Consider the following 26,870-nt stretch of genomic DNA (forward strand, 5'->3'; position numbering starts at 1 on the left):
AACATTTACAAAGCTTGTAATTCAGGAACACTGACCAATACCACCTAGAATATTGCACTGACCGAATTACTAGTAAAGTAACAATCTAGTTACGTTGATAGGAAGTAAACTCTAAGAAACTATCCACCAACGGTTGCTACCCGCCAATGATGTACTCCGGTGACGACATGATCAAAAATATGAACTCCCTTTTTAATAGTTTCGGTTTCTCAAATAGTGTTCAGCTGACACCAGGGAGCGCTGGTGTATTTGCGCGCCAAATCTTCTAGGTTTATTGGTTTTTATCGTCACAGACTCGCGGTGGTGCGAAGTTATCGAGTGCCTGAACTGTACGAAAATCGCACTAATTCTTAATAAGAGTAGCGTTTACTAAGGTCTCTTATAGCACGCTTAGTACGTGCATCGAAGGAAACAGGTAAGCCATGCAGTCGACCCGAGACGGCAGTTTTGTTGCCGCCTTTTAAACAGCCGGGTACAGTTTCCGAGTTCTAATTCAAGTAAAGTTTTAGGCGATTCATTGTATTTCGCTGCTTGCGAAGGAAGACTGCCCTAAGGTCTTTTTGACTTTGAGCACGTCTATACGAATTATAACGTCCAAACACTCGCAAAGTAGCAATCTAAACCCCCGCGGTTTTTTTGTTTTTTTTTTAAATACCGTGTTGATATTTTGCAAATCTTTATTTCCAGGGTATCCGGCGCCGTCATTTTCTGCCAAGATGAGTGAACCATTGTGTGAAGTCGCGCCTCCGAAGAAGATGAAGCAGTGTAAGTCGAAAGGTAGTTCTTCATACAGCGTCATTCAACCTGCCCAGCACATATCTTAGCTGATCAGGTACTACACGTCACTTCAACGGCAACGGGTATGACTTGCCACCACCATTGTGCTTCGTGGACATTTGAAACAACCAAACAATTTTGAATATTTGAATTAAATTTTTTCAGATTATACTTTAAAAAGAAAAAAACAAACGCCCCTCGCCCCCCCCCCCCCCCCCCCCCCCCTTTTTTTTTTCTAAGATGCCAAGATGCCCCTGCCCAGTACAGCTAAGATGTAGTGGGCGGGGGAGTCATGGCTTATCAATAAGGCTTCACAACATTCGCGAACAGTCCTTTGTGGCCCCGGGTGTTCGCATTTCTGCACGTCATGACAAAATTTGCATAAGGAACCTCTTTTAGGAGTATCGCATTACTATCAGCACATATAGTCCCCTTCTGCAAACAACTAAATAAAGTAGTATGTCACACAACAATATTTCTGGTTTTATGCTTCGTCCACAACAGCTGGATCTATTTCTGCTGGTAGTGTGCTAGCCACATGTTATTACAGAGTTAACCTTCTGACCGTGTAGGAAACATTTCCTAGCTTGATCTCTGTCCATGAAATTCCTTGTCACTTCCCTTCACATACAAATAAGGTGCACACATCGAAATGTCAAGGTGTCCCTTGTCGCTTGATAGTCTCAGAATGTTGGTAACCGAAGCAGTGATTCATTGGCCCGTGTGTGTGAAAAGCTGGTGCCCACCGCTTATATCCGTTCAACTTGCTAAGGCTGGGTGCTACAAGTGATTGTAAGAGTAAGAACCTCAAGGTACTGGAAGGCACAGAGGTCATACACGGTCCATGTGTCGCCGTCATTCAGAAAAGTAGTTAAACGAGCTACTTTTGTGCAGATATTTTGCACTCGTTTATTTCTTGGCAGTTTCATTGGATCTAACTTGTAGTCCTGACCTACTTGGCACTTGGGATCCATGGGTCTCTTTCATTTAGCAGTTTGAGCAGAATGACCTTGAACATTTGTGATGTGCGCTCTTACATTCTGTCACTTGTGCTTCATTGTGGCACACATCTTTTTGTCAATGCGGAACACAAGTTTGTCTGCTTCTTTAGGAGGGGTTGGGGTGACGTCAGAACGCCGAGCTCTGGTCGGCTCTGATTGAAGGATAATGGGCAGACCTCGAGGCAGCCTGCCTTGAGGTCTACCCACTATCCTTCAATCAGAGCCAATCAGAACTCGGTGCTCTGATGTCACCACAACAATTGCAAAAGAAGCAGACAAACTTGCGCTCCGTATAGCATTCTCTTGGCCTAATCATAGAAAATCGTACAGCATGCCGAGTTGACACATGTGTCAAACAGCTGGAGAGCTTTGTGGGAACTTTTGAGTAAAATGTATGGCTCTTTATCCAGCCAGGGCATTTATTAAGGGTGCTGCTTGATTTTTTTTCTAATGAGCAGAAAGGCAGAATGAAAGAGCAGAATAAAAGCAAAGAATGCAGATGTGCCCTGGCTCGCAGTACAGTTGCCCCACACATATTGTTGCATGATGCCAACAATTTTTCACCCTGCTCGTTTTCTTTATTTTCTTGTCGCCTTCACTTGATGCGTAGTCATTGCAGTGAAACCCGTTTAGGACGAACCCACGTACAGAGAATTATTGTCGATATCGAACTCCCGGAAAATTTAAATAAAAATGCATGTAAAAAGTACTTTTTATAACAAACAACATATTGGCTATATCAAACATTTTCCCTCGGGAAGGCTTCCAAAAATGCACAATCGTCTTCTAGCCTGTCCCTTTCCCCAAAAAACAAGTAGGAAAGAAAAAAAATTTCTAAAGCTCAAGTTGCGAACAAAATTGAGCAAAGAGAAGCGATTCAGAAGGGGAGAATGCTAAAAAATACACTCTGCACGCACGCACAGAAAGAAAAAATCTTTTCATCCCAAAACGGTTGCCCACGAAGAGAAGCGATTCAGAAGGGGAGATAAACTAAAAGAACAAACTCTGATTACAACAGACGCATTGTGGAAGTTCGTTGTAAATGGTTTTTGCTATATCGAAGTGATCGCAGCGTTTTCTGCTGTTCGTTATAAATGTGTTTCACTGTATCACGTCTCTGGCATCTGATTGAGCTACCATTGGCCTTTTCAGCTCGCCTTCCTTTCCAAGTGCTGCCAGCATCCTCACCGCAACCAGGCAAGAAGAGGAAGCTGTCGGGCGAAGATGCAGCAAGCGTGCCGAAGTCGCCGCGCTCCAGCGCTACCTCAGCTGACGTAGAGAACATACCCTGCTCTGCTTCACCAGACACGGAGACGAAAGGCGCCAAGAAAACTGCCGACCCCGCCGAGGTTCCCAATAAAGGGGCATCGATTAAGAACTTCTTTCAAAAGACCATTAGCAGTGTCACTAAGGAAGAATTGTCTCCGAAACAGAACACTAAGAAAGAAGTTGTCATCGACGATGATTTGTTAGAAAGCCTTCCCCGTGGACAGGAACAAGAAAACGGGTCCCAGGACGAGCAGAATCCGACAAGTGTCGAAAAGGAGGCTGGGGAACTTTTTGTGGAACCTCGGTCCAGCACCCCCTCTTTTTCCGCCGACGTGAGCGAGTCCGAAGACATGGCAGACGTGATAGATTTGACGGACACCTCGTGTCGCGAGACCAGCATCCAGTCGGAGGATCCGGGTTCGACTGCCTCCTCCCAGGAGGCCTCCCCGACTGCCTCCTCCCAGGAGGCCTCCCCGACGGCGCCGTGCGACAAGCCAGACGAAAAAGTTGATCCGGACGATGCTTTTGGATCGGAACTCACTGGAAAAGAGGTGGATGGCAAGGAGGTAGTGACAAACTCCTTTCTCATTGTAGCTTGTTTGCTATTTTCGAATGGTTATGCGACGTGAACTTGTCCCGTATTTCTGGTATTTACAGTATTTCTGGTGCGACACGGATAAATGTGGTATAATATTTTGCCGACCTAACGGCAGAAAACAATTCGCAGTCGGCTCAACATTTCCACATGTTTCTGCAGTACTTCAGTTCTACCATCTTTTATGTGTTGGTACCATGGGGAGCAAATACGTGATGTTTGTACCGCGTAGTAACACCGCTTTTCAAAAATTGTGCAATCAGAATTGCACAGGCATCCAAACAAAGGTTAGGTTTCTTATATTCCGCACTTTGACAATTTATGCCGCTCTGAGTCACCTTCAGTAAGCTTCAAAGTTGTTCTTTAGACAGACAATAATGATAATAATCCCTGCAGAAGGGGAACAAAGGACAAACATAAATCTCCAAACACAGCTAGGTGACTGGTGCACGACCGAATGAATCCTCCCGGTCCTTTAGACAAATTTTGATTTAGCGTTGATTGACCTGTGGCTGATATGTGTCTACATAGTTTTTATGATCAACTTTTAAATGAAGCATTGAAGTTGTTTGCTCTTTCACTGTTACCAGAATCACCACAAATGTACCACAAATGTATTGACCAGAATGGAAACTCTACATCCCAGTAAGTTTCCATTCTGTAAAGTTTCCATTCTGGTCAATACATTTGTGGTACAGATTACAAAGTAAACACTGTTAAGGTGTAAAAATGATATAAGGTCCCCAAGTTTTTATTTTGATTGAATCTGTGCCACCTCTGTCTTTTTGACTAGGCACATTTTTATTTAAAGTATCTTAATAGGACACATTGCTTTGTTACAAAAAAAAAAAGTACCCCCCCCCCCCCCCTTTTAAAAAAAATATATATATTGGCGCAACATTTGTTTTATTAATTCATTTTGAGTTAGGAACAATCCTAAAACATGCTTCTCTTTCGAGGCCAATGTCTCAAAACAGAAGCAATTTCAGATAGCTCCCAACTCGAAATGAGCCTCACGACATTGACATTGCGCAAATAATGTTTTCATTTTTTTTTTTCTGGTAAATTCATTGTTAAATGTACATGTCCCAGTTGGGCACTTCAAAATGTTGTTTTTGGTGTTCAATGTACCTTTAAACAACTGACTGCCAGTGTCACCATTCTAAACCAGCTGCCAGTGTAGCCCTTAGAAAAGCCACGCAGAAAGCAAACTGAAGTAATGAAGCTTTTTTTTTTTATTTTCATTATGCACATCTAACAAAAACATAAAGAATCCTTAATCACATTTGTAAATCTGTTTGCCATATTATTTTTTCAACTTGCTACACTGCATAGACATTTGTTTTTACTAATTAAAGCAAGGAAAACTTTTATGCTCATTCTTCTGCCCAACTACCTTACAAAGTGGGCTGCAGCCTGTTCTACGGGGTTGGGTATGCTGGCTGGTTTTTAAATATTTTTTTTTTTTTATAGTTTGTTGCAGAATTGATAGGACATGTTATGTTTCCTCCTTATGAGAAGGTCCTTGTTTTGTTTGCTATGTTCTTTTTTTGACATCTCATCAAAATAGTAAGCAAGAAGGGAAAAAAGCGGAACTCTTTTTGTAACAAACCTAACATGGTGCTCCTTTTTGATGTCGTTCAGCTTTCTAGCTTCGGCAGTTCTTTTATTGTACGTATATCTGTGTCCTTGCAGCATGTGTACGTTCACTTTCAAATGTTTGCTTTCCCACCTTTGTTATATCTGCCAAAGGATCTGCGCAAAGTGCTGACATTTGTGACGCCGACCCTTTCTCTTTCTCATTCAGGTGCCTAAAGCAGCCAAAAATGGAAAGCCCGCCCAGACACTCACAAAGGCAGAAAGGGTGAGCAAACTGGGATTATTTTACCTCATTGCAGCAAGCGCCACTGAAGCTGAGTATTTCAATGCCTTTTGCAGCTAGCCTGAACAATGTCGTATCAATTGTTGGAGGGGTCCCGTTATAACAAAAGACAGATTAAAGTGGACTATTTATCTGACAATTGTTGTGCAAACTTGTTGAAGCTGCGAATGAGCCTTTTGATACATTGCGCATGGTGATCGTTAGTGTCCCCACGACCAATTCGTCCTGGAGGGAGGTTAATGCTCTTCCTGCAATACAGTAGCAAATCGCAGCACCTATGAACTTTGATCACAGCTAAGCTGACAAAGCCGTGGAAGCTACATGCACGCCGGTGCAGAAAATCACCTTCTTTTCGTTGCCTTACCCAGCTCTCCGCTTGACAGTATGCAAAAAACGTGATCAAATTGTGCAAGACCGACGGTTTACTGGTCCAACAAGCATATGTAGCTTCCTCCACCTTGCCGGCTTAGTGGTCAGCGGGGTGAATAACAGAGTGCGTTTTGCCGGAAGCATGCATTTCGTCACGTGCATGTGATTGTCCTGTTTCGTACAAAGTTTAGTTTTATTTACATTGCAACACTAAATGAAACTAATCCACAATACATATGTTTGTGAAATGTCATGCTCTTATTTTGCGCATCATTGAGCCAAAGCCGATGAATCATTTTTTGGTCCATGCATTAATACACATGTTTGCCTGACCATCTGGCAGGAGAGGCAGCGTCAGGAGAAGATTGCAGAGCGCGAGCGTCGGAGGAAGGAGCGCGCCGACCTGAAGGCGAAGCACAAGGAGGAGAAGTTGGCCAAGCAGAGGCTGAGAGAGGAGAACAAGCTGCGCAAGCAACAGCTCCTCGAGGAGCTCTCCAAGCAGAAGGAAGAGCGTAAAAGGTGAGCGAGACAGCGCTTCAACACTTACCTGCCTAAAAGTTGCATCTATTTTCACTTGAGTGTCTGAGCAACGATGCATTTGGGGAATCTGTTTCCTTCGCGTGCTTGCAAAAAGAACAATTTTTGCTCAGTTTTTTTCTTAGAGCACAGCTCTTAGGCGCCCGTTTCCGGCTTGAGTGGAGTCGCCGTCGGTGTAACCGTGAGCCCCCACCCCTCGAGGACCTCTGGAGGACCTCGGGTTCCTTCGGAAGGACCTCGGGTTCCTTCGGGAGGACCTCGGGTTCCTTCGGGAGGACCTCGGGTTCCTTCGGGAGGACATCGGGGAGGGGGTGGTCACATGACCTTCCTCCTCAGTGCCCTTCCCTCCTCCTCAAGAGCTGCTCTCTAATTCGGCGTTACAGGGAGGTGTAAACGGCTTTCACTTTTTTTTTTAGAGTGCAGCTCTTAGGCGCCCGTTTCCGGCTTGAGCGGCGTCGCCATCGTCGTCGGTGTAACCGCGCGGTGCATTATGGGTAAATTTTCCCGAAGGAACCCGAGGTCCTCCCGCAGGACCTCAAGTTTCTTCGGGCGAACCTCGGGTTCCTTCGGGCGAACCTCGGGTTCCTTCGGGAGGACCTCGGGTTCCTTTGGGAGGACCTCGGGTTCCTTCGGGAGGACCTCGGGAAGACCTCGGGTACCTTCGGTGGCCTCGAAGAGGAGGGGGTCATGTGCCCCCCCCCCCCCCCCCCCCCCCCCAAGATCCCAAAATCACGTGACCCCCCCCCCCCCCCAAGGTCACATGACCACCCCCCTCAGTACCCTTCCCTACTCCTCCTCAAGAGCTGCGCTCTAATTCGGCGTTACAGGGAGTTGTGAACGGCTTTCACTTTTTAATCTAAGATAAAGTTTTTACGTTCAAGTTTCTTGTAGAGATTTTCACATTTTGTTCATGTGTGTTTTCTGTCTTTGGAAATATATGCATTAAAAACCCAGTGTTTTTTTGGCAAGTTGTGAGAATTTTAATGGAGGCGCCTACAGTTTGAAACCAAGTAAAACAGTATGCTATATGTGTTTTAGGCTGCAATCTCATGGCGGCAGTATCGAATATGCAAGTTTTTATTCATCTTTAAAACATTAGAAATTTAGCCGAATTTCTTTGCTGCCATCAGTACCTTTATAACTTTCGTGGCCATGTGGAACCAATGTTTCATGGTTATGAAAAGATGGCTAAATGTAATAAAAGAAAATGTACAAGTTGCAACTACTGGTTGCCAAGGTTTACCAAATTACTACTTGATATGTCAGCACACTGCTGTCATATCAAGCTGGTTTAATAAAGGTTTAGCTGTGATGTTACCCAATTCATTAAAAAGTTTTTCTGCTTTCCTTTCCTTTAGAAATACTTTAAATATTAAAATTGAAATTAATTTTAATGAAAGGTTTGTGGTGATCAGTTTATTATTACAAGAAAAAGAGCATTTGGGGGGCCAATTATGATTTTCAACTTTTTTTGTATCTTGTTTAATAATATTATAACTCCCATTTTTTCAGCAGGCCTATATTGTTGATGTGGGACTATAGCCTGAAATGATTACAATACCTTCTGTGGATTTCATAGAGTAGTTCTAACAAATTAAATTTCACGTTTAGAAAAATATTGCACAAAGATAGGTGACACAAACACATAGTTTTATTGTCACAAATACTTTGCATACCTCCCTCAGTCACAGAATTGCGTGTCTGCAAAAAAAATATTCCTAAAGCTGAGTTTCAAAATTTCGTGAAATACCGAGCTCTCAAAAGTGAAATCATTTTGCAATATCTGATTTGTTTCTTGTTCCATTTGTTCCTTACAATACCAAAAGGACCTCAGTGTGGTTGGACACTGGAAGGATTAGTTGTACTTTTCTTTTTTAGAGCACAGCTCTTAGGCGCCAGTTTCTGGGTTGAGTGGCAGCACCGTTGGCATAACTGCGCGTTGCATTATCAACATTCTGGACAAAACCCCGAGACTGGGGAGGAAAAAGGACAACACAACATTAAGTCTCAAACACAGCTGAAGTTTATTGGACAGAAGATCGTGGTTTTATAGGGCACAGGTGCCCGAAAACCAAAAAGGAATGAAAAAGGAGAGGATGAACTTCTTTTTCCCGAACACACAAGAGAGGGAGGACATTGACCAACAGAAAAACCGGTACTGTTCTAGCTCAAACAAAAGGGGGGGAGGGGAAGATCCCTTAACCCACCTTGGTGAGGTCCTGATAACATCTCAAAAAAAGAAGAAAAAAAGAAATCTTTCCCATTAGGGGAAAGATCAAACATGGGACAAAAAACGAAGAACCCCTGTCATTCGTCACACCCGAAACAAAGGGGCAGGGGTGAAACTTAAACCCGAACAAACAATATCCTACACAGATATAAAGGTGACCTCCAAACAGTCAAATTTGTAGAAATCTTTTCAACTCCGTGTCCAAATTAAAAGACGGCCTATTTACTACATTTCCGTGGCTAATAATAGTGAGGGACTCTTTTACCAAGCGTTTATGATCCTCTCTCTCGGTCAACATAACCAATGTGGAATTCCAAAGAGGTACACAATTATTACAATCTAACACATGTTTGGACATTTCTGAATACTGATCTTTGTTTCTAATACAATGTTTGTGTTGAGTTAAACGATCATTCAAACACCGCTTCGTTTGTCCAATGTAACATAACCCACAGGCAAAAGGAATCTTGTAAACTATGCCTGACCACACAATCTACATCTTTTTCTCTATGTTTTTTGGTACATTCAGTTATGGCCGAGTTGAACGGGGTCAACCGACTTAGTTTGAAATCCTTTCTGAACACAGTGCTAATGCCGTAGCGGTTGCCGGCTGATTTTAGATTATGAGAAATACGGTGGAAGAAAGGGAGAACAACACGCCTGGCAGATTCACGAACCTTTGAACATTTCTTTCTCATATTAACCCGGTACAACAACTGTCTGAACACATAATCCTCGGGAAAACCTGCCATGCTGAAACGGTTAAAAATTATCAATGTTTCCCAAATGACATTATGTGTGATGTTACATGGATTACCCTCGTGACGTCACACATGACACCACTCAACTCGCCAAAAGTTTTCCGCTACATTTAGTGGGGAAATGGACGTCACGTAACCTCAACACCAGTTCAGTTTTCCCGCTAAATTTAGCATGGAAATTTTCGCTAAATTTAGCGGGAAATTTAGCGTAAAGTTTCCGCTAAATCGGATGGGAGCAGAGAGGACGGGAGCTTATGGAGGGGAAAGGAGGGGCGTACCCTCCCCTCTGCACGCTCCCCTCCTCCTCCTCAAGAGCTGCACTCTAATTTGGCATTACAGAGAATTGTAAACGCCTTTAATTTTTGTGTGTTTCAATAATAACGCCAAGGCCGCATGGCAGCCATCTTGAATTTTCTGAACATGTAGATTTTTGTTTCCATTTAATTTAAATTAAATTACTTTTTAACCTGTTGCTTGGTCAGTATTGCAACAACTTTTGTGAATGTATTGAGATATGGATATAATTTATTTATCTATTAATACCATGGAGGAATTAAGGTGGCAATGTAGTCGATTTAGTCCTTGAAGGCCTTGATGGAAGGTTGGGCGTGATGGAAGGTTGATAGATGGCGCTCCTTGTGTAGCCGACTAACGAAAGAAAAGAGACGACACGCAGACGAAATTTGTTGGCAGCAAGATCGCCATCATTAGTGGGCAACCATGTTTTTTGTTTTTTTTTGTTACTTAAAATTTTGTTATCATTGTCTGCATTTATTTTTAAATCAAAGTTTCATTACAAAAATATTTTTTTATTTTAGTAGACGACGGTTTTTGTGGTCAGTCTCGCTATATTTTTAAGAAAATCCGGAACAAGGAGGTAGTGCCGTCTATTATTCTTGGATGGAACAGCGTGGATGAACAGTCACACTCACATGCACACAAGAAGCAAACAGATTCGCAGCGCTGACTTTCAACTCAGTTCTATATTTATTCTTCCTGAAATCTTCAACTTCTTCACCTTTGCCGTTAATGAGAACAATCCAAGCGTGAATTACCAACTTGCCCAAGCATCCACATTATCAACCGTATATCATTACATGCGCTAAACACGACTTGATCGTCTGTTTCACTGTTTGCTGTTGACCCTGCCCTGGCAAGTTTTTGGCCATATTTTTTTTACAGAAAGGGAGCTATGCCCTGTAATTTTACAAGGTTAAACAGACCTGTGAGATACACCTTTGACAGAAAGTTTAGATTGCTACGTGCAGACACCGATTTTTACGGCCCATTTTAGATTGAGCCTCGGCATTTCAGGCACCCTACATATATTTGAATATGAACGTGATTCAGAAATTATTCGCGAAATCCTTTTAGTTAAATAAAATGCATTTAATGCAAAAGAATGGCATTAATAGGCAAACAAGCAAGTTTTCATTTGTGCCTGCATAATGTTTTGATTGTGTGTCGATACAGACGATCAAAGCTATGGACAGGCACTGATAGCCAGATTTCAGTATGCACATTGTGACCTTGTTCTACAATTTGAAATTCTAAGTGTTTTTTTTAAATAAAAGTAGTTGTAACAAAACCCTTCTAATTTTTTAAGCACAACTCAGAAATCTAAGTATTTCCGAAAACAAAATCCTATAGAGATATTTATTCACATAAAATGGCCTTGTAAAAAAAGAGTATGAGAAGGCAAACATTAGTAAACTAAAGTTAGCATTATAATTTTTTCTTTTATATTATTGTTTAGTAGCATCTTCGTTGGGCTCCTTTTTTACGAGATGTTACCATTACATACAAAGGCCATTACAACAGTGATGAAGTAACATGCTTATAAGCATGTTCATTTAGTAAATAGAAAAGAATAAGAATGAAGAATGGCATGTTCAGACAAATTCAAGATGGCAGCCTTGAGGTCTCGGTTTCCGTCAGCACTAGCATGAGACAGTAAACTTTACCGGCTCATTCAGGGAAGCACCCTTCAACGCAAAGTCTCAAACAATGTGACTGAGGGCACAGTGCCGATTCTGGAGGCATGTGTTTACTCTTGCCCACAGGGCCAAGGAGGCGGAGCTTCAGAAGAGAGAGGAGGAGAAGCAGAAGAGGGAGGAGGAGAGGCAGAAGAAGGAAGAGGAGAGACAGAAGAAGGAAGAGGAGAGACAGAAGAAAGAAGAGGAAAGACAGAAGAAGGAGGAAGAGAAGAAACGGGCAAAGGAGGAACAGGTAGGTCACTTTTTCTTTCTTGCCCCTTCCGTCGTTGCCTCGGCACAATAATTCTGGCCGTTTTGTGGAGACGACCACGGTGAAAAAACTGTCGGTCAATGCAAACACACTGCCACCAGATTAGGCAGTTTGTTTTTTTACATTTTACGCTCGCCCTTGGCCGACTTTTGGGACACCTCGCCCTCCGTTTGAAGAGCTCATGGTACTTCCTGCCAGGGGCGCATCTGCGCTTGCCCTGCGCCGCGCCCGTGTGCACGTCCTCTCCGGCTGCATCCTTCCTCTCGGTATGGTGCCTGGAACGCGTCTCGGACGGGTGCGTTGAGCATCCTATGTCGCACATGTATCGCAAGTGGTCCTGAAGCGACAACGAATGACGTCGCAAAAAGTATCGTGCTGTCGGATGTCGCGATTCGTGCTGTTGGACGTAGAAGTTTCTGAAACAAGCAAGGGAGAAAGCGAGTGTCTCTGTCGTCGCGGCGTCTCGACTGCCGAAGCTTCCGTGGACTGTTAAGCTGGAGAGCGACCTGTGGCAGAATAGTCGTCTGCAGCTGCTGGTACACCGCCAGGATTGTGGCCGGCGACAGCGTGACTCTTTTTACGACGCATCGGGCGGAAATTGAAGGAGCACTTTTAGGACGCAGTAAACACACCCGTCGGAGACGCGTTCCAGGCATTCATACTCTTGGCGAGGAGAGGTTTCTCGGCAACACCGGAGGGCAGCTAAAAGAAAAAGGCTCGAGGTACACTTAAGCACTTTTTACGAGTTGTGAATGCAAAAACATGCATGCCGCTCTTCCACTCTCTTCTTTCGTCTGCGGCGTACTTGCGTCGACAGTCAAGTGCGAGCGGCCAATGAGAGCCTCGTCGACGCGCGCCAGCCTATGGGACTGAAGCCGAAATCCCTCAGCTTTTCTCTGCTTTTTTTGGAATAGGAGAAACTAGGTGCCGTTTGGCTAGGCTTTTCGCGTAGTTGCATAGCTGGGAGCTGGCTTCACTTGAAGAAAGAATTTAAGGTGCTGTTTGGCGCGGCTTCAAAGCTTATGATGTCGGCTCCCTTCATGGGACAGTTAATGCTTTCGCATTAATGCTTGCGCGAATTGCGTTGTTTTGGTACATTCACAATTTCTGCGCCTGGCAGTGCCAAAAGCGTGAAATTGACCAAAATTAAACCATGCTGTGCCGAAAATCACGGTGATGCTAGATTTAGCGGAAAGTAAACACTATTGACAGCCATGGCTATTCCATTGCCATGTGACACAAGCTGCCGACCGATTCCTTGGTTCAGTTGTATCTGTTCATCCATCTGTCGAATGAATTCTCTGTATCATACATTGTGCATGCACTATGTACGATGCAACGTACCGTGCAACATTTATGTCGCTGAGTTGTACCTTTTCATTTTGATTGGAAAGTGGTTTCTGTAGTTAAAAATCTTTCTGTGTGCAATTTCATATATATCACAGTAAAGTTCTATACGGTGTGCAAGTGCTCTTTGCACACCTCGTGTGTTTGTTTACCCTCCTGACGCGCACACATGCTTTTGTTTCCTTCCAACCTCAACCAATGAAGGCACGCGCTTGCCTGCATCGTCATCGCGCATTTTCTGCGATTCTCTTTGTTGTCCTTTGATTGGCGTGCACCACCCTGCGTTCTGATGCACCCAAGGCGCTTTTTTGTAAGACTTGTTCTCTGTATTGAATACTTTTCAACACTTATAGTACAAACCTAGTTTAGTTGAATAGTAACTCATAGTATAATTACTGGCTAAGATGATCTTTAAAAATGATATCACAGCTACTCCTAAGGTGCTCCAAAATATGTTTCTTTTTATACTTTAGTGCTCCAAATTGCAGGTTTCTCTGCTTCTAAAGCATGGAACACATGAGCGGTGAAACTGGCTGCCGCTCGCCGCTAGGCGCACCACAGGTATTCACCAGCTCTGAGCTCTGTGCCGCCACGTGGAATTGATGTGGGGACGCCAGCTCCTGCTTAAGTTGCTCCAAAATGTAGGATTTCTGCTCCTAAGCTGCTTCAAAATGCAAACTTTTCCGCTTTCCCTGGTCTCCCCCCCAAAAATTGCAAATCGATCTATGGAGGTGGCAGGGGGGGGGAGGGGCTGCCTTGCTCTTCAGTTATACAATCGCTCTTTTACAGTGCCACTTTCGAGGTTGAGTTAAGTCAGTCGGAAGCACATTTTTCAAATCAGGTTTAGAGACTGCACAGCAGGCTGTGTTATGAAAAGACCAAGCAGCCTTGATCATGGCTCCAAGCAGAGGAAAGAGCAGAGTGAGGCTAGAAATAGCAACACACCAAAGCTCTACTTCCTCAGTGCACAAACCATTCCCTGCATTTAATATTCTTTGACGACTGTGTGAGATGGTGTATGCTGATCTTACTTTGTTTTTTCCAGGAGAAAAAGCAGCAGAAGGAAAAGGCAATTTTTGCCAACTTCTTTGTCAAGCGAACAGAGCCCAAACAAGCCAGTGAGGTAAATGCTCTTATCATTTACCCAGTTTGGGACGCCGTTCCATTTGTTAGCCCATTATTTTTTAATGCAACAACCCAGATTTTAGAAAGCATACATAAAAAAGAAACAGACGTGTGATCCTCCGCGTATACAAGGGTGAGTTTATGCACATGAGTGCAATCATATAATTGAGTAACAGGGGGAGCAGTTGCCTGTGAAGAGGTTAAAACTTCTTTGCAGGTATATCAACATTTATTTCTTGCATCCAGTGATAAAATTACTCAGGATCATATTGCAATGAATCACTCCTTGAAGTACTTACAGGGGTAAAGGAAAGGGGGGGGGGGGGGGGGGGGGTAGTACAGTAGTTGCAGACCACAAGGCATCTCACCTCAAGGTTCCCCAAATGCTTCAGGAGCAATAGCACGAGAGCATGTGCCACTTTACGAAATGGTCCATTGAAAGATGCGGCTGTGGTCGGTGGACACTGCCATAGTACTTCCCTTTCAGGGTGGCGGTGGGTCTGCTGCTGCCGCTGTGGGAGCATTCCGTCCGTTCCAGCTCAAAGATGGGATGACCTTAGCCTCCTTCGTGCCGCAGGATGTCTTGCGCCACTTTGATGCCTCTGCTCTTGACCAGCTGCTGCAGGCTCAGGTGGGTGGAACTCTTTCTCAGTTGGCAAAGTTTCCAGAAGCAGGACTATGTTCAAGGGGTTGAGTATGTTCATAGCCTCCTTTATTCTTCAACGCCTGTCAGTTCACCGATGAAGCAACGGAGTGCCTGGTTGCCGGAAAAAGGCGAGTAGTGGCGCCAAACGGTTACTGGTGTGGTAGTGCAGAGCCACTTTTGGGGTGAACCCTCAGCCAACGCTATGCGGCAACCTGCGGCGTCTCTGCGAAACATGCCTACCTTTGGTTGTTTGCATTATAGACAGCAAGCAAACAGGCGAGCTCCAAAACAAAAACAAACTGCAACGGAGAAGGAAAGAAAGGAGGCTTCAGGCGCATGGAGAAGCAGGAGAGGAGCGGAAAGCGGAGTGTCGATGCACCATTTTCTCCTTTCTAGCTGTAAGGAGCGCGTCCGTGTTTTTTAATTTTACCGCTGCAGTAGTTTTGGCGCTGCCTAAGCAAATCCTGCCCAGGCGGATTTGCCTCTGGGCGCTCCTTCTTCCTTGTTCCTCCTTTTCCCTTTACGGCGGTCAGGTTCTTTCACAGTTTGACAGACTTTGGAGAATAAAGGAGGCTATGGTACATTCTGAAGGGCAGTTCTGAAAAAACTATTTGAATTGAGTAGACGGAACAGTCAGGCTTCACTAGTTGCTGACCATATCCTTCAAAGTTGACGTGGATCGTGCAGAAGTGTGAATAATGGAGCAATTCAGGATACCTCTTTCAGCCGAAATATTCTATATTCTTATGCAACTTCCATTCAGTAGGGGCCACTTAATTACCACTTGATTGATAGTCTCAGCTTTTTTCATTAACAACGTGCTGTATTTGCAATGGTTTTTGTTGTAAATCTTTATGGGCACTATTTGTCGTCACTTTGAGACAATGCTCCGCCAGCCAAGATTGTTTGTACTGCTATGTACCGTATTTACTCGCAGAATGAACGCACTTTTTTTCCCGAAAAATCGATACAAAGTTAGGGGGGGCGTTCATTACGCGAAGTAAAAATTTTGCGACCGTATTTACTCGCATAATGAAAATGAAGGGACCTTTTATCCTGTAAAATCGAAGTAACTTCTTATCTCTTTGTGCGCGGCGCCCGACCCCGTAACCGAACTAAACTGTGCAAAAAAAAAAAAAGATTTCTTTTTTTTTAATTTTTTGGTTTTTTTTTTTTTTTGCCGCCTTTCGCAAGCTGTTTTGTTTGCTTAGGCGTTGCTTAGGCGAGGGCTCTCCGCTTATCTTTCTTATCTCCTTGCGCACGACGCACGACCCCCCGTAACCAAACTGCGCTGTGCAAAAAAAAAAAAAAAAAAATAACTTTTTCTTTGTTTTTTTTTTGTTCTGTGGGTTTTCTTTTTTTTTTTTTTGTTTTTTTGCAGCCTTTCGCAAGCTGTTTCGTTTGCTTAGAGGGCTTCTCCGCTCCTCTTTCTTTCCTCCTTGCGCGGGGCGCGCGACACTACGTAACCAAACTGCGCTGTGCAAAAAAAAAAAAAAAAGCTTTTTTGTTTTTTCTTAGTTTAGTGGTTCTTTTTCTTTTTTGCCGCCCTTCGCAAGCTGTTTCGTTCGCTTAGAGCGCTTCTCCGCCTCTCTTTCTTACCTCCTTGCGCGCGGCCGCGCGCAAACCCAAAGTCCAGATTGCTCTAAGCACAAAAAAAAAAAAAAAAAAAAAAAGCTTTTTTTATGTTTTTTTTTTCTTGCTTCCGTTGGATCTTTGCGAATTTTTTTAACGCCTTTTGCAATGCGTTTTGTTCGCCCACGCTGCCCATGCATTCGCGACCTCGCTGCACCAGGATAGAAAAGTGCGTTCATTTCGCACGCGTGGGGGGAGGGGGTCAAAATTTTGACGTCCGAGTTGGGGGGCGTTTATTACGCGAGTGAAAAAAAAAGTCGAAATTTTGAGAGCCGACTTGGGGGGTGCGTTTATTACGCGAGTGCGTTCATTGTGCGAGTAAATACGGTATACTCATAACTCGGTAAATGGCAAAGCCTACGGTCCTAGTGACCCAATGAGCACGTTAAAGCAAGGCGTGTGACAACATATCGTCGGAGTGTTCTCTTCCTGCCGAGAACCGTCTCGCAGCTCGGACCATCTCTCTGATTGACTCAAGAAGACCGTCGTGTTCACTCTTCGGTGAGTTACGGTGAAACCAAATTAGGCGTGTTTGCGGGGAGTGCACTTGAACTCAAGGAACACGAGAACGACAGCAGAGCATTTCGGTGGCAGATAGGTGATTGCTGTGGCCTCTGTAGCAAGCAGACGGTCTAGATGGCTACAACAGCAGTTACCACAGACTGGACAATTACAAAATCATAATTTCACTATATCCTGAATCCATTTTCTTCCTTTCGTAGTACTTTGTGGTGTCAAGGCTGCAAAGCTGATTGTGGAGATGGCACCCGATAACCGAGATTTTGATTAACATCAAAAGATCCATGGATGCTCAAAACTAATCCTCAGTCCTCCGTGGGGGCAGGAGAGATATTCTTTGTTGGTCTGGCACGTAAAGCCCCCAAATTAGCTTTGTTTGGAGCCGTACCAAACTCGAAGCAGTAGGGTTGAACCTGAGTGTGTTCAAGGCCCTAACTTTATTTGGCTTGTCCACGAGCCGAATTGGTTGAAGGCTCGCCCAAGCGTGTAAATATAGCTCTGGGCCCCACCGCCTGAGAAGGTTTTCTTGCTCTCAGGATGCGTCGGAGAAGGGCTGGCTGGCCAGGAAGGCTTTCCCCAGGCGTACCCTGCAGTCCCCCCGCCGGCAGGAGCAGCGTCCACGAGCCAAACTGCTCCAGTTCTGCGAGAATGTGAGGCCTGCCTACTGGGGAACCTGGAGAAAGAAGAGTCAGGCTGTTTCTGGCAGACGTCCCTGGGGGAAGGAGAAGGTAAGCTTTGGCTTTGGCATGGACCTGCTGGGATACGGGCTCGTTACCTCAAAATTAGGGAGCCCGTGCTGAGATATCTATGTTTCGTCGTGCATCCCGACACCTATGCTTCGTCTTATGTTCATAATTATTTAGAAAATATCTTACTCGTGTGGGTATTGAACTAAAAGGTTGAATAGACCTTCCGGAAAATACCGCAATGCCTCTCATCGACCCCACATTGCACCCGTGTGGCGGGGGAAATTGGGGGCAGTTCTGGCATACGCTTGCTTTGGAATGTACACACTGGAAGCAGCACTACAAGGCCAATAGTATGTACCCTGTTTTAGTATGGTCCTGCTTAGTTTGCATTCTGAAGTAGCAAAATGTTAGACAGACACAAACCACTCCTTCTACGGTATTCCTGGGTGTTCCTTTGCGCGCCGTACATCGGATTGCTGTAGTGCATCAAAAAGATGATTGGAAGCGCTTCATAGTATTTCTGGAAAGGTCACTCGAATACTACAGTGTGTGAAGCGATAATTGAAAATGCCACATACATTCACATTATCTCGTTAGAAAAACCAAAAACTGCCGGTGCATTTTAACAATGCTGATTTTTACAAGTCTGGTTTCCACGAGACGAGTGCAACATTCCAAACAAGTGTCTCAGAAAGCTGTTAAATTTAGTGAACCTACATCCTGCTCGATTTGGCGAGTCCCACTAATTAATTATTATTGAGTTGTAACGATAACGAATCAATCGATTAGAAGGAGAAAAAGACACGCATCCTTCCAGTGCACGCTCTGTCTCTCGACTTCCTTTGTAGGGTTATGGTGCATCTCATTTTTTTTTTCTTGCCAAGTACTCTCTCGTTGCAAAAACTCAAATTTTGTGTGCCAGTAATGCCCGTGTAGGATGGGTGCTGATTTCTTCTTTGCACGCCTGGACCTGTGACCCAGGAGCTGGACTATGAGGTGGACAGTGAGGAGGAGTGGGAGGAGGAGGAGCCCGGGGAGAGTCTCTCTGGAACGGAAGACGAGAAGGAGAGCGAAGACGACTACGAGGTGGACAACGACGTGTTCGTACCTCACGGATACCTCTCGGAGGACGAGGAGAAGGGAGACAACGACGTGAGTAACTGGTGGAGCTCCCGGCTTTGTTGGCTGTCCGCTTATTATTGGGTGGCAAGTTACGAGATTACGAGCTTGCCACAAACTGCTACAACCTCGAGAAGTCGTGCAAGCTGGTGTTTGTTAATAAGTAAGCTTTTATGAAAAATTTGACGGGCACGACCACCGTCAACTTTAAAAGATGTATATATCTGTGGCTGGTGCGCTTGGCTACGTTCCCCAAACCTGGTGCGGTTCCGAAATCAACCTATTCTAGCTTTTGCCTTTCTGAGGAAGGCTAGTCCAGAGAAAGTAACATCTTGCCGAGGTGAGGTCGAGAACGGTAGTAATGGCAATAGTGCCACTGGTGGGTCGCTCCTAGTTTTCTGCTGTGTGGGCACAATCTTTCTTTGAGCTCGAAACAGTCTCTCAAAGCTCAGTCATGCAGCTGATAATCAGAGTTTACCACGTCACCTGTAAACTTGTTCTTCCGCATGGCTGTTGGTCCCGTTCCTAACGGAGTACCGTATTTCCATACTGTACATGTTTAAAAGTTTATATTTCATGCGGTGTGGGCTATCTACGGCTGTAGACCATACCAGGATTCATTATTTCCAGACTATTCATTATGACAAGACGTGACAGTTTTTGTGAATGACAAAACATGTTAATGATTGATTATCTATGATCCATGGTCTTTTCTAAGCTAACAAGTCGGGTACTGGTCAAGGTGTGCTGTGTATGAGATTTTTCTTTTTATTTAAATGCTAAATATATAAGAAAAACTTTTTTTTAAATCAAATTGTGCTCTTGCAGATTGAACACGGGGTGCGGTCTGTCATGCGGAAAATATGGCATAGACGGAGCGACTTCTGGTCGCTCCGTTTTGACAGGCCTTCTAGGCTCGTTTGTGCCAGTTCCAGAAAAACAACGCAGTTAGGGATTTTGGGAGGACCTTACACTGTCCTATTTAACATATAACTAACATGAGATCGGTCTTCTTACAAGATTATTTCGAAAATTTCCAACAAATCTCTGGCTAACCGACCCTTCAGCTAAGCGCCTGTAGGACTGGTGATCAATGATTTTATGGACATTGCAAGAAGTGGTGCTAAGGCGGGGATTGTTTGTCTTCTCACTTGACCAGTAGCTTGCATGGACGTAAAATACAAATGCACTTCCTTGTTGCCCTTTATGAAATGGGTTTATGGACTCTTTTCGTAAAAAGGATGCAGGTAGGTGCTGTAGAAATTTGTATCCCCCAAGTTTACGGTCAAATGGGAGGACATACAGTCCCCCATAACACAGCAGCTTGTAACATTCATGAAATATTTAATCACAAACTCTTCAGGTGCTTAGCTAAAGGATCGGCGAGCAATAGATTTGCTGGACATTTTTTAATACTTTCGCACAACGACCGATCGCCTCTTATACATTGAAAGAGCGTAGGTTTAGGATTTTTATATTTCTCAAACTTTGTCGATTCACTAGCACTTACGCGTCCTAGAACATTGTGGCAGAAAGAAGCTTGGAAGGCCTAAATGGGGTGACCAGAAGTTGCTTGGGAGGCAGGAGCCGGGTCGTGTCTGCTAATGTGTCTGTGCCAACTTGAACTTGACTCGAGCTAGGCTTGTAGGCCCGCAACATATACAGTGCAGTCCACTTATGACGATGAGAAAATCCGAAATTTTAATCGTTATAACCGATTATTGTTGCATCTGGACTAGAAACTGATAATTGCCAGTCTATAAACTCTGGAAACTGATTGTTATAAGCGCTACATCGTTATATGTGGTATCGTTGTGGCTGCACTGTACTTCGCATCCGCCCCACAGCCCATGACGCCCGAGACCCTGAAGGCACGGCTGAAGCTTCGGCAGGAAGAGCTGCAGGCCGAGCTCAAGAGTAGCACCGCGCGGCCCATGCGACCCCTAGTCGTCGGCTGCATCTGGCAGACCACGGGCCTAGACCCTGGCCAGCAGGGTGCCGGCTGCCTGGACCAGTTTGCGGCCGTACGCCTCACGCTGAGCTTCAGACCCAGCTGGGAGGTGCGAGAGGAGGCCCTCCAGAAGAGCGCGCAGCCACTGCCTGACGCCGGTAAGCAGTTGCGGGATGCATGCAACCCGTGACTGTTCGTTTTGCGGGGCCCCAGTGCAGAGCGCAAGTTCGTCTGCTACTTTTGCAGGGATTGTGATGAAGTCAGAATGCCGAGCTCTGATCTGCTGTGATCGAAAGATTGTGGGTAGACCTCAAAGCAAGCTGCCTTGAGGTCTGCCCACTATCCTTCAAGCAGAGCCAATCAGGGTTCAGCGTTCTGATGTCACCACAACCCCTGCAAAAGAAGCAGACAAACTTACGCCCCGCATAAAGAGTTGCTCCCGCTCCCACAGACGGTTTGGCTGCGTTGCCCGGAACTCGTCTTGGACTAATGCGTTTGCCTTCCTGTCCCACCCGTGTGTCGAAAGTTATCCTGCAATGGCCGTCAAACATTGCGATCCCGGCAGTTGGTCGTAGGAATGCTGGCGAAAAAGGCTAGCGGACGCAAGGGTCGCCGTCTTCGCGGCGTCCCATTATGTGTCTGATTTGGTTTTCGTCAACCGCCAGGCTGCGGAGCGATTGGCGGCAGTACGGGTGTCTGCTACTGTGCCACCGCCAGGATTGCGACAGGCAACAGCACAACGCTTTTATGACAATGTTGGGTGCAAAGGCCGTAGATTTGGCGTGCGTGTTGCATTTTAGCATGCCCTTGCCATACCGTTTGTTATTTGTGAACGAAAATGCTGCGTTGTGCAGCTCTGTACATTTCTCAAGGTCCGATGATCGCTACGGCCTCACGCTGTGTTCCAACAATGTACAAAGAAGTTGGAAGCTAGTAAGAATAGAAGTCGACACTAGACTTCGTTCACTGCTGAGGGGACGGGGTGTTGGAAGCTACGTGCACCTGGGCCGGTCAGTCTCCCGAATCCGCTCTCTATCTGTGGTGGCGTGCAAAAAGAATGATTGTGTGATGCAAGGCTGACAGTTGATTTATCCAAAGAGCACAGACTGTATAGGCAATTGCAAGTTTTTATGAACACAAGTAATATTTTGCAAATTAAAGAAGGTACTGAAATAAGCGTACTAATAGCGCAAGCCAGCTGGTGAACAGTCATACTTTTAAAGCCCAGAGGGCAATGAAATCTCAAACATCGTCGTATTGTCCCTTGCTTTTCTTTCTCGTCTCGCGGTTTTGCAAGTATGAAGGTACAGAAGTGGCATTTACCTTAAAAGGTAACTGCAAAGAAAAAGTTTTTTTTTTAACAGCTTAATTGGGACAAGCATGTCAAAAAAACAATTTTTTCGCGAGTAACAGTTTTTTTATGGCAATATTTATTGCGTGAGACTGATTTTAGTTTGCGGCTATTTCGTCCGTTTTAAATCGCGCGCCACGAAGTTGGTGTTCCGTGACGTCTAGCACCAGTTGGCTGCTATACTTCTCATTGGCTAAAAGTTTGTTTGACAGCTTAGATCTTGGTTGTTAAACCTTTGTTATATGTTGTAATTACAAGACGGGCACTTCCGTTTGGATTCATACCATAACAAACAAAAGCTTTGCCATCCTTTTATGGCCGCCGAAGTCTCTGCTCCCGCCTGTCTCGCCTACCTCGACTAGTCGTTTCACCGAAGTGATCAGTGTTTCGTGTTGACCCAGGCGTTTGAGTGAGGCTTCCTGAAGTGAAGTAGTGTGTGTTTAGCAGCTGTCACCAGTGTTAGGGAAAGGAAGCGACGCGGGGTTTGGGCTTTCATAGCGCGGCTGGTTACTTTCGTTTTCCTCTTTGCTTTCTTACCGTGGATATATTTTTTTTTTTTTGCTTGTTTGCGTGTGCAAATGCTGATTTGTTTGGAGATGTCAGCTCCTGTAAACCGGTGCCATTGCTCTGTAAAGTGCTGCGAAATGAGTAATCGCGACAGCGAGTCTTCCAGCAGTCGCCCCAAAGATCACAAGCTGAATGCTATTTGGCTGCAGGCAATCGGGCGCTCACGTAGTGACAAACGAGTCCAGGTATATTCTCTTCATTTCGCTCCGGAGGCCTTCGAGATTCGCACCGAATGTCCGCAACTGAGACAGCTATTACATAAAAAAACCTAGCACAGCCAGGTTATTACATAACAACTGTCCGCAAAAGCCTTCGGACGACCGAATTCTGATTTAGACGACGGATCTTTTTTTGTCTTCTTCGGCTTCCGAACCATCCTACGTAAAGTTGTTTGAATTGAATGTGTACTGTTATCGTAAATCTTGGCTTGTGATTAAGCCCTTGTAGATAATCTTATTCGTTTTGCTGGAGAGACGCAAACGACGGGCATAACAAAATTGGTTGCATACTCCGCATACCTTGCAAAAGCACTTCCCCAGTCACCTTGTGAAAAGCGCGAAGCACGGAGTCCGCACCGTTTTTACTTCCCAGTCTTTTACCTGCTTTAGAGCAGTTTGTACCTGCTAGTAGGTATGCCTACTGAAACTACAACTTGAGCAGTGCCAGAGAGGAAAGAGACAATGTTCGGAAAGCTTGGTCACCCTCCCCAATTTCTGAACTGTCGAGTGATTGTACCATAATAAATGCACTAACGCCTCTTCCCAAAATAAAGAAAAACCACTATGTTCACTATGTAAAAAATGGTCTTAGTTTATACATCTGTGGGCAGGTTGGAAATCTCACCCAAATTTATTCACGCTGCATGATGAGAGCTACAAACTCACACGAGATTTACAGGAAAATATCGGTGGTGACTTAAGTTTCTCTGAAATTCTGTTTAACCGGTCGTTTGCAGGACCGAATCATCTACTCGAGCGGTGTGCGTCGTTGTGCAAACACGTTGCTGTGCAAACGCAGTCAAGCAACGCCAACTATAAAAATCTCAGATTTAGGACAACAATCCGGAGCACATTGTGCAATTAAAATGACGTAATTTTGTTGAAAACACCCCGCAGCTTTTTACTCTCAGAATGCGTCGGGAATCTTCCACATTTTGAAACGAAACGAAGGAAGATTTACTTTTAAAAACGCTCGCTGCCACAGCTCACTGCATCCCATCGGACCAGCTGGACCGGATCAGCTGACGACGACAGTACTGAACTTGTGGAACGTCAACCCCACAACAACCAATTTGCGCTCTGTGTTAGTGTGGGTTTCTACTTCCAAGGCCCCGCACCACACACCACGAACGTTTCAGTTCTTTGTCGCATCGAGGTGTCGCACCAAACAGAACGAGATCGCCGAAGTCAACGCAGCGCTGTCGTGAACGTTGGCTTGTGGTTGCGCACTCGTGAACCCTGCGACTCCCTTTGCTTTCAAAGCACACACGACGATTACGAATGATACTTTCCGTCTCCCGGGAACATTTCAGGGGCACCTCTCAGGTCACGTCTCCGCTACATGTGCTCGCAAACCGCGGATTCTTCTCGCGTCCCGTCAAACCAAAACAATACTGGCGCCATGTTGAACGTGCGTTGTTGCAAGATTTTCACCGACCAAACAAATACAACGAAAGCAAACCGGCTCCCCCTGATCTGCTGCCGGAAGTCAAGATGCTGCGTACTCCGCAGCCACGTCAATCCAAGAGAATCCAAGAGTGAGGGGCGGGGCGTACTTTTCCTCCGTAGGGTCGAAAGAGCGGGAGTTTCAAATATGGAGAGGTTGCGACTCCAACTAAATTGGGTCCTGTGGCGTAAATATTGCTAAAAAAAAACGTTCAGCCTTGCCATTCTCGTGAAGAAGGAAGACCAGCGGAGCTGTACTCAATACACTGTGTGCTTCTTCTTCGTCGTCGTCTGTTTTTCGCGCTGTTTCCTACGTTGAATTCCCACCAATGCGCCCAACTATCCATTCTTCTATAATAGCTGGAAAGGTTGCCGCCATCTACGAGCGACGGCGGAAACCATACTGGTTGTCTGCTTGCCGCCATCACTTATAGATGGCGGTAGCTGTCCAGGTAGGTTTGTGTCGACATACCGGACACAATCGTGGGAAACCTAGCCCTTAACAGCTCCGATGTAAAAAAAAAAAAAATTGTTTTCGCGGAAGATTTGTTTTGTGACATGCTTGTCCCAATTAGGCTGTTTAAAAAAAAAAAACTTTTTTTTCTTTGCAGTTACCCTTTAAAGGGACTATGAAATTACCTTTTTACTTTTGCCAAATAACCTTTACATTAAACCTTCAATGTTCACTGAATGCCGAACAGGCATCCTTTTTCGTTTCGGTTTTTTAACTTTTAAACAAAACAAATAATGAAATATTGACTTTTCCTTCGTCTTCGACTCGCCGCAAAATAAGCTGCGGCGTAATTTTGACGGTTGTGACGTCCGCCGCCATCGAAACCGGAAGTTCTTTTAACACTAGGAGAATGGAAGCGTTAGCGGCGGCGAGTTGGCGGTGTGCCGGTAGGTTTTACTGCACTGAAGGCGCTGATGCCACTGACATGTATTCTGAATCGGAACCTCTCATCTCTGCAAAAACTGTAATTCGGGCACTTCGGTACACTGCAGCGTTTCGGCATAGCAACTGAACAATCGATCACAAACAATGTAAACATTTCTCGAGCAGCCAGGAAACAAAAGTCTGCTCTGCGAAGAAAGCGCAACCAGGAGGAAAATTGTTCAGCAGACGGCAGTCGTGGGTTGACTGCGCAGGTGCAGTCGGGTCTTTCTCTTGCTTAGTTTACCACACAATAGATGGCGCTTGACTCTGAGCATTATCAAATTCGGCAATTTTCGTCACATCTCTAATTATGTTACAAAATGTGGATCTGTATATTATTTAACAAAACCTTTAGGAAACATTCGCCGGCTATTTATTATTTCTGACCGCAGTGCTGGTTAGGTTTACCTCTTACCCAATAGGCGACGTGGATTTGGTTGAGGTGCTGCGGTTCCGCGGATGCATCACAGTGAAAAGGCAGAGAGCTTTCGAAGGAAAGAAGGTGTAAAACAGTCCGGTTTTCTCTTAAACATTCTATAGCGAAGATTTTTTTTTTTTTTTTGACTCTCAGTTTTTGTGTTTTAGGGTTTCTTCTCACACCCTTTACGACGTGCAGTGGGTGAAGTTCCATTTCATAATCTTTTTATGGTCCCTTTAACTAAACATCAAAAAAAAAGGAAGGGTGTTTGACTTTCTTTGTCTTCCCACCCAAAATTTGACTTTTTGTAGTCTTGTTTTCAGATTTTAATATTTGTGCATACTGAGACCCTGAGATACCCCTTTCAAGTTCAAGGAATATGTTTAAACAGCCGAATAAAACTAAATTTCTCGTGCATTATTGCAAACAGGCAACTCAAAACCAGTGTTTCTATACTAAATGCATTTGTGGAATGTTTTCTGCTGCATGAATGGACTGCACTTCGCAGCAAGTCCAAAGTCACAGTAGCAGTGGCAATACAATGCTAATGGTTGAGATAAAAGTACAGAAAAAAATGAAAGCCGTTCACAGCTCCCTGTAACGCCAAATTAGAGCGCTGCTCTTGAAGAGGAGGAGGGAAGGGTACTGAGGGGAATGTATAGCCCTCCTCCGTCCTCCTCATCCTGTCTGCTTTCCTCTCTCCGAGCGGTGTCGCCGGCGCCTCACGAGGGTCCATGACCCCTGTGAGGTCATGTGACGATGACGTCATTGCCATCGTCGCTGATGACGTCATCGGTTACGTCATCATCACAGGTGATGTCATTAGTGACGATGCGGATGCCGATGACGTCATCAGTTACGTCACTGATGACGTCATCAGTGACAGTGGCGATGTGGATGCCGATGACGTCATCAGTGGCAATGACGATGCGGTTGCCAATGACGTCATCAGTGACAATGCCGATGACGTCACGCGTCCCATAATGCACCGTACAATTACACTGACAGCGACGCCGCTCAATCCGGAAATGGGCGCCTAAGAGCTTTGCTCTAGAAGAGGGTGAATGCTATCCAACCTGGAAGTTCAAGGCAGTTTGCAGCCACGGTGAACACCTCTTTCACGTAACAGTGCCATTGCATTTGTGCATTCTTGTTGAAAACCAAGTCCAAGATTAACAGGAGTTTAGGATGTGTAATGCAATGATTAATGGTGTTGACAGCCTTTGATTGAACAGAG

General features: G+C 44.9%; 1 protein-coding gene across 1 annotated transcript in view; it reads left to right on the forward strand.

Moving 5' to 3' along the window:
• The first annotated feature begins 222 nt into the window (after positions 1–222).
• The window catches only part of LOC115320392 (chromatin assembly factor 1 subunit A), a 41,592-nt gene continuing 14,944 nt past the window's right edge, over positions 223–26,870 (forward strand). The window contains exons 1-11 of the mRNA XM_029980517.4: positions 223–415; positions 688–765; positions 2,931–3,613; positions 5,450–5,506; positions 6,237–6,412; positions 11,485–11,650; positions 14,061–14,138; positions 14,628–14,771; positions 17,474–17,665; positions 18,608–18,778; positions 20,593–20,854. Coding sequence (XP_029836377.3) covers positions 717–765; positions 2,931–3,613; positions 5,450–5,506; positions 6,237–6,412; positions 11,485–11,650; positions 14,061–14,138; positions 14,628–14,771; positions 17,474–17,665; positions 18,608–18,778; positions 20,593–20,854 — 1,978 coding nt within the window. The 5' untranslated portion in view covers positions 223–415; positions 688–716. The remainder of the gene's footprint in view (positions 416–687; positions 766–2,930; positions 3,614–5,449; positions 5,507–6,236; positions 6,413–11,484; positions 11,651–14,060; positions 14,139–14,627; positions 14,772–17,473; positions 17,666–18,607; positions 18,779–20,592; positions 20,855–26,870) is intronic.

Source organism: Ixodes scapularis, unplaced genomic scaffold, assembly GCF_016920785.2.
Source record: "Ixodes scapularis isolate PalLabHiFi unplaced genomic scaffold, ASM1692078v2 PGA_scaffold1__304_contigs__length_218370807, whole genome shotgun sequence".
NCBI classification, from domain to species: Eukaryota; Metazoa; Arthropoda; class Arachnida; order Ixodida; family Ixodidae; genus Ixodes; species Ixodes scapularis.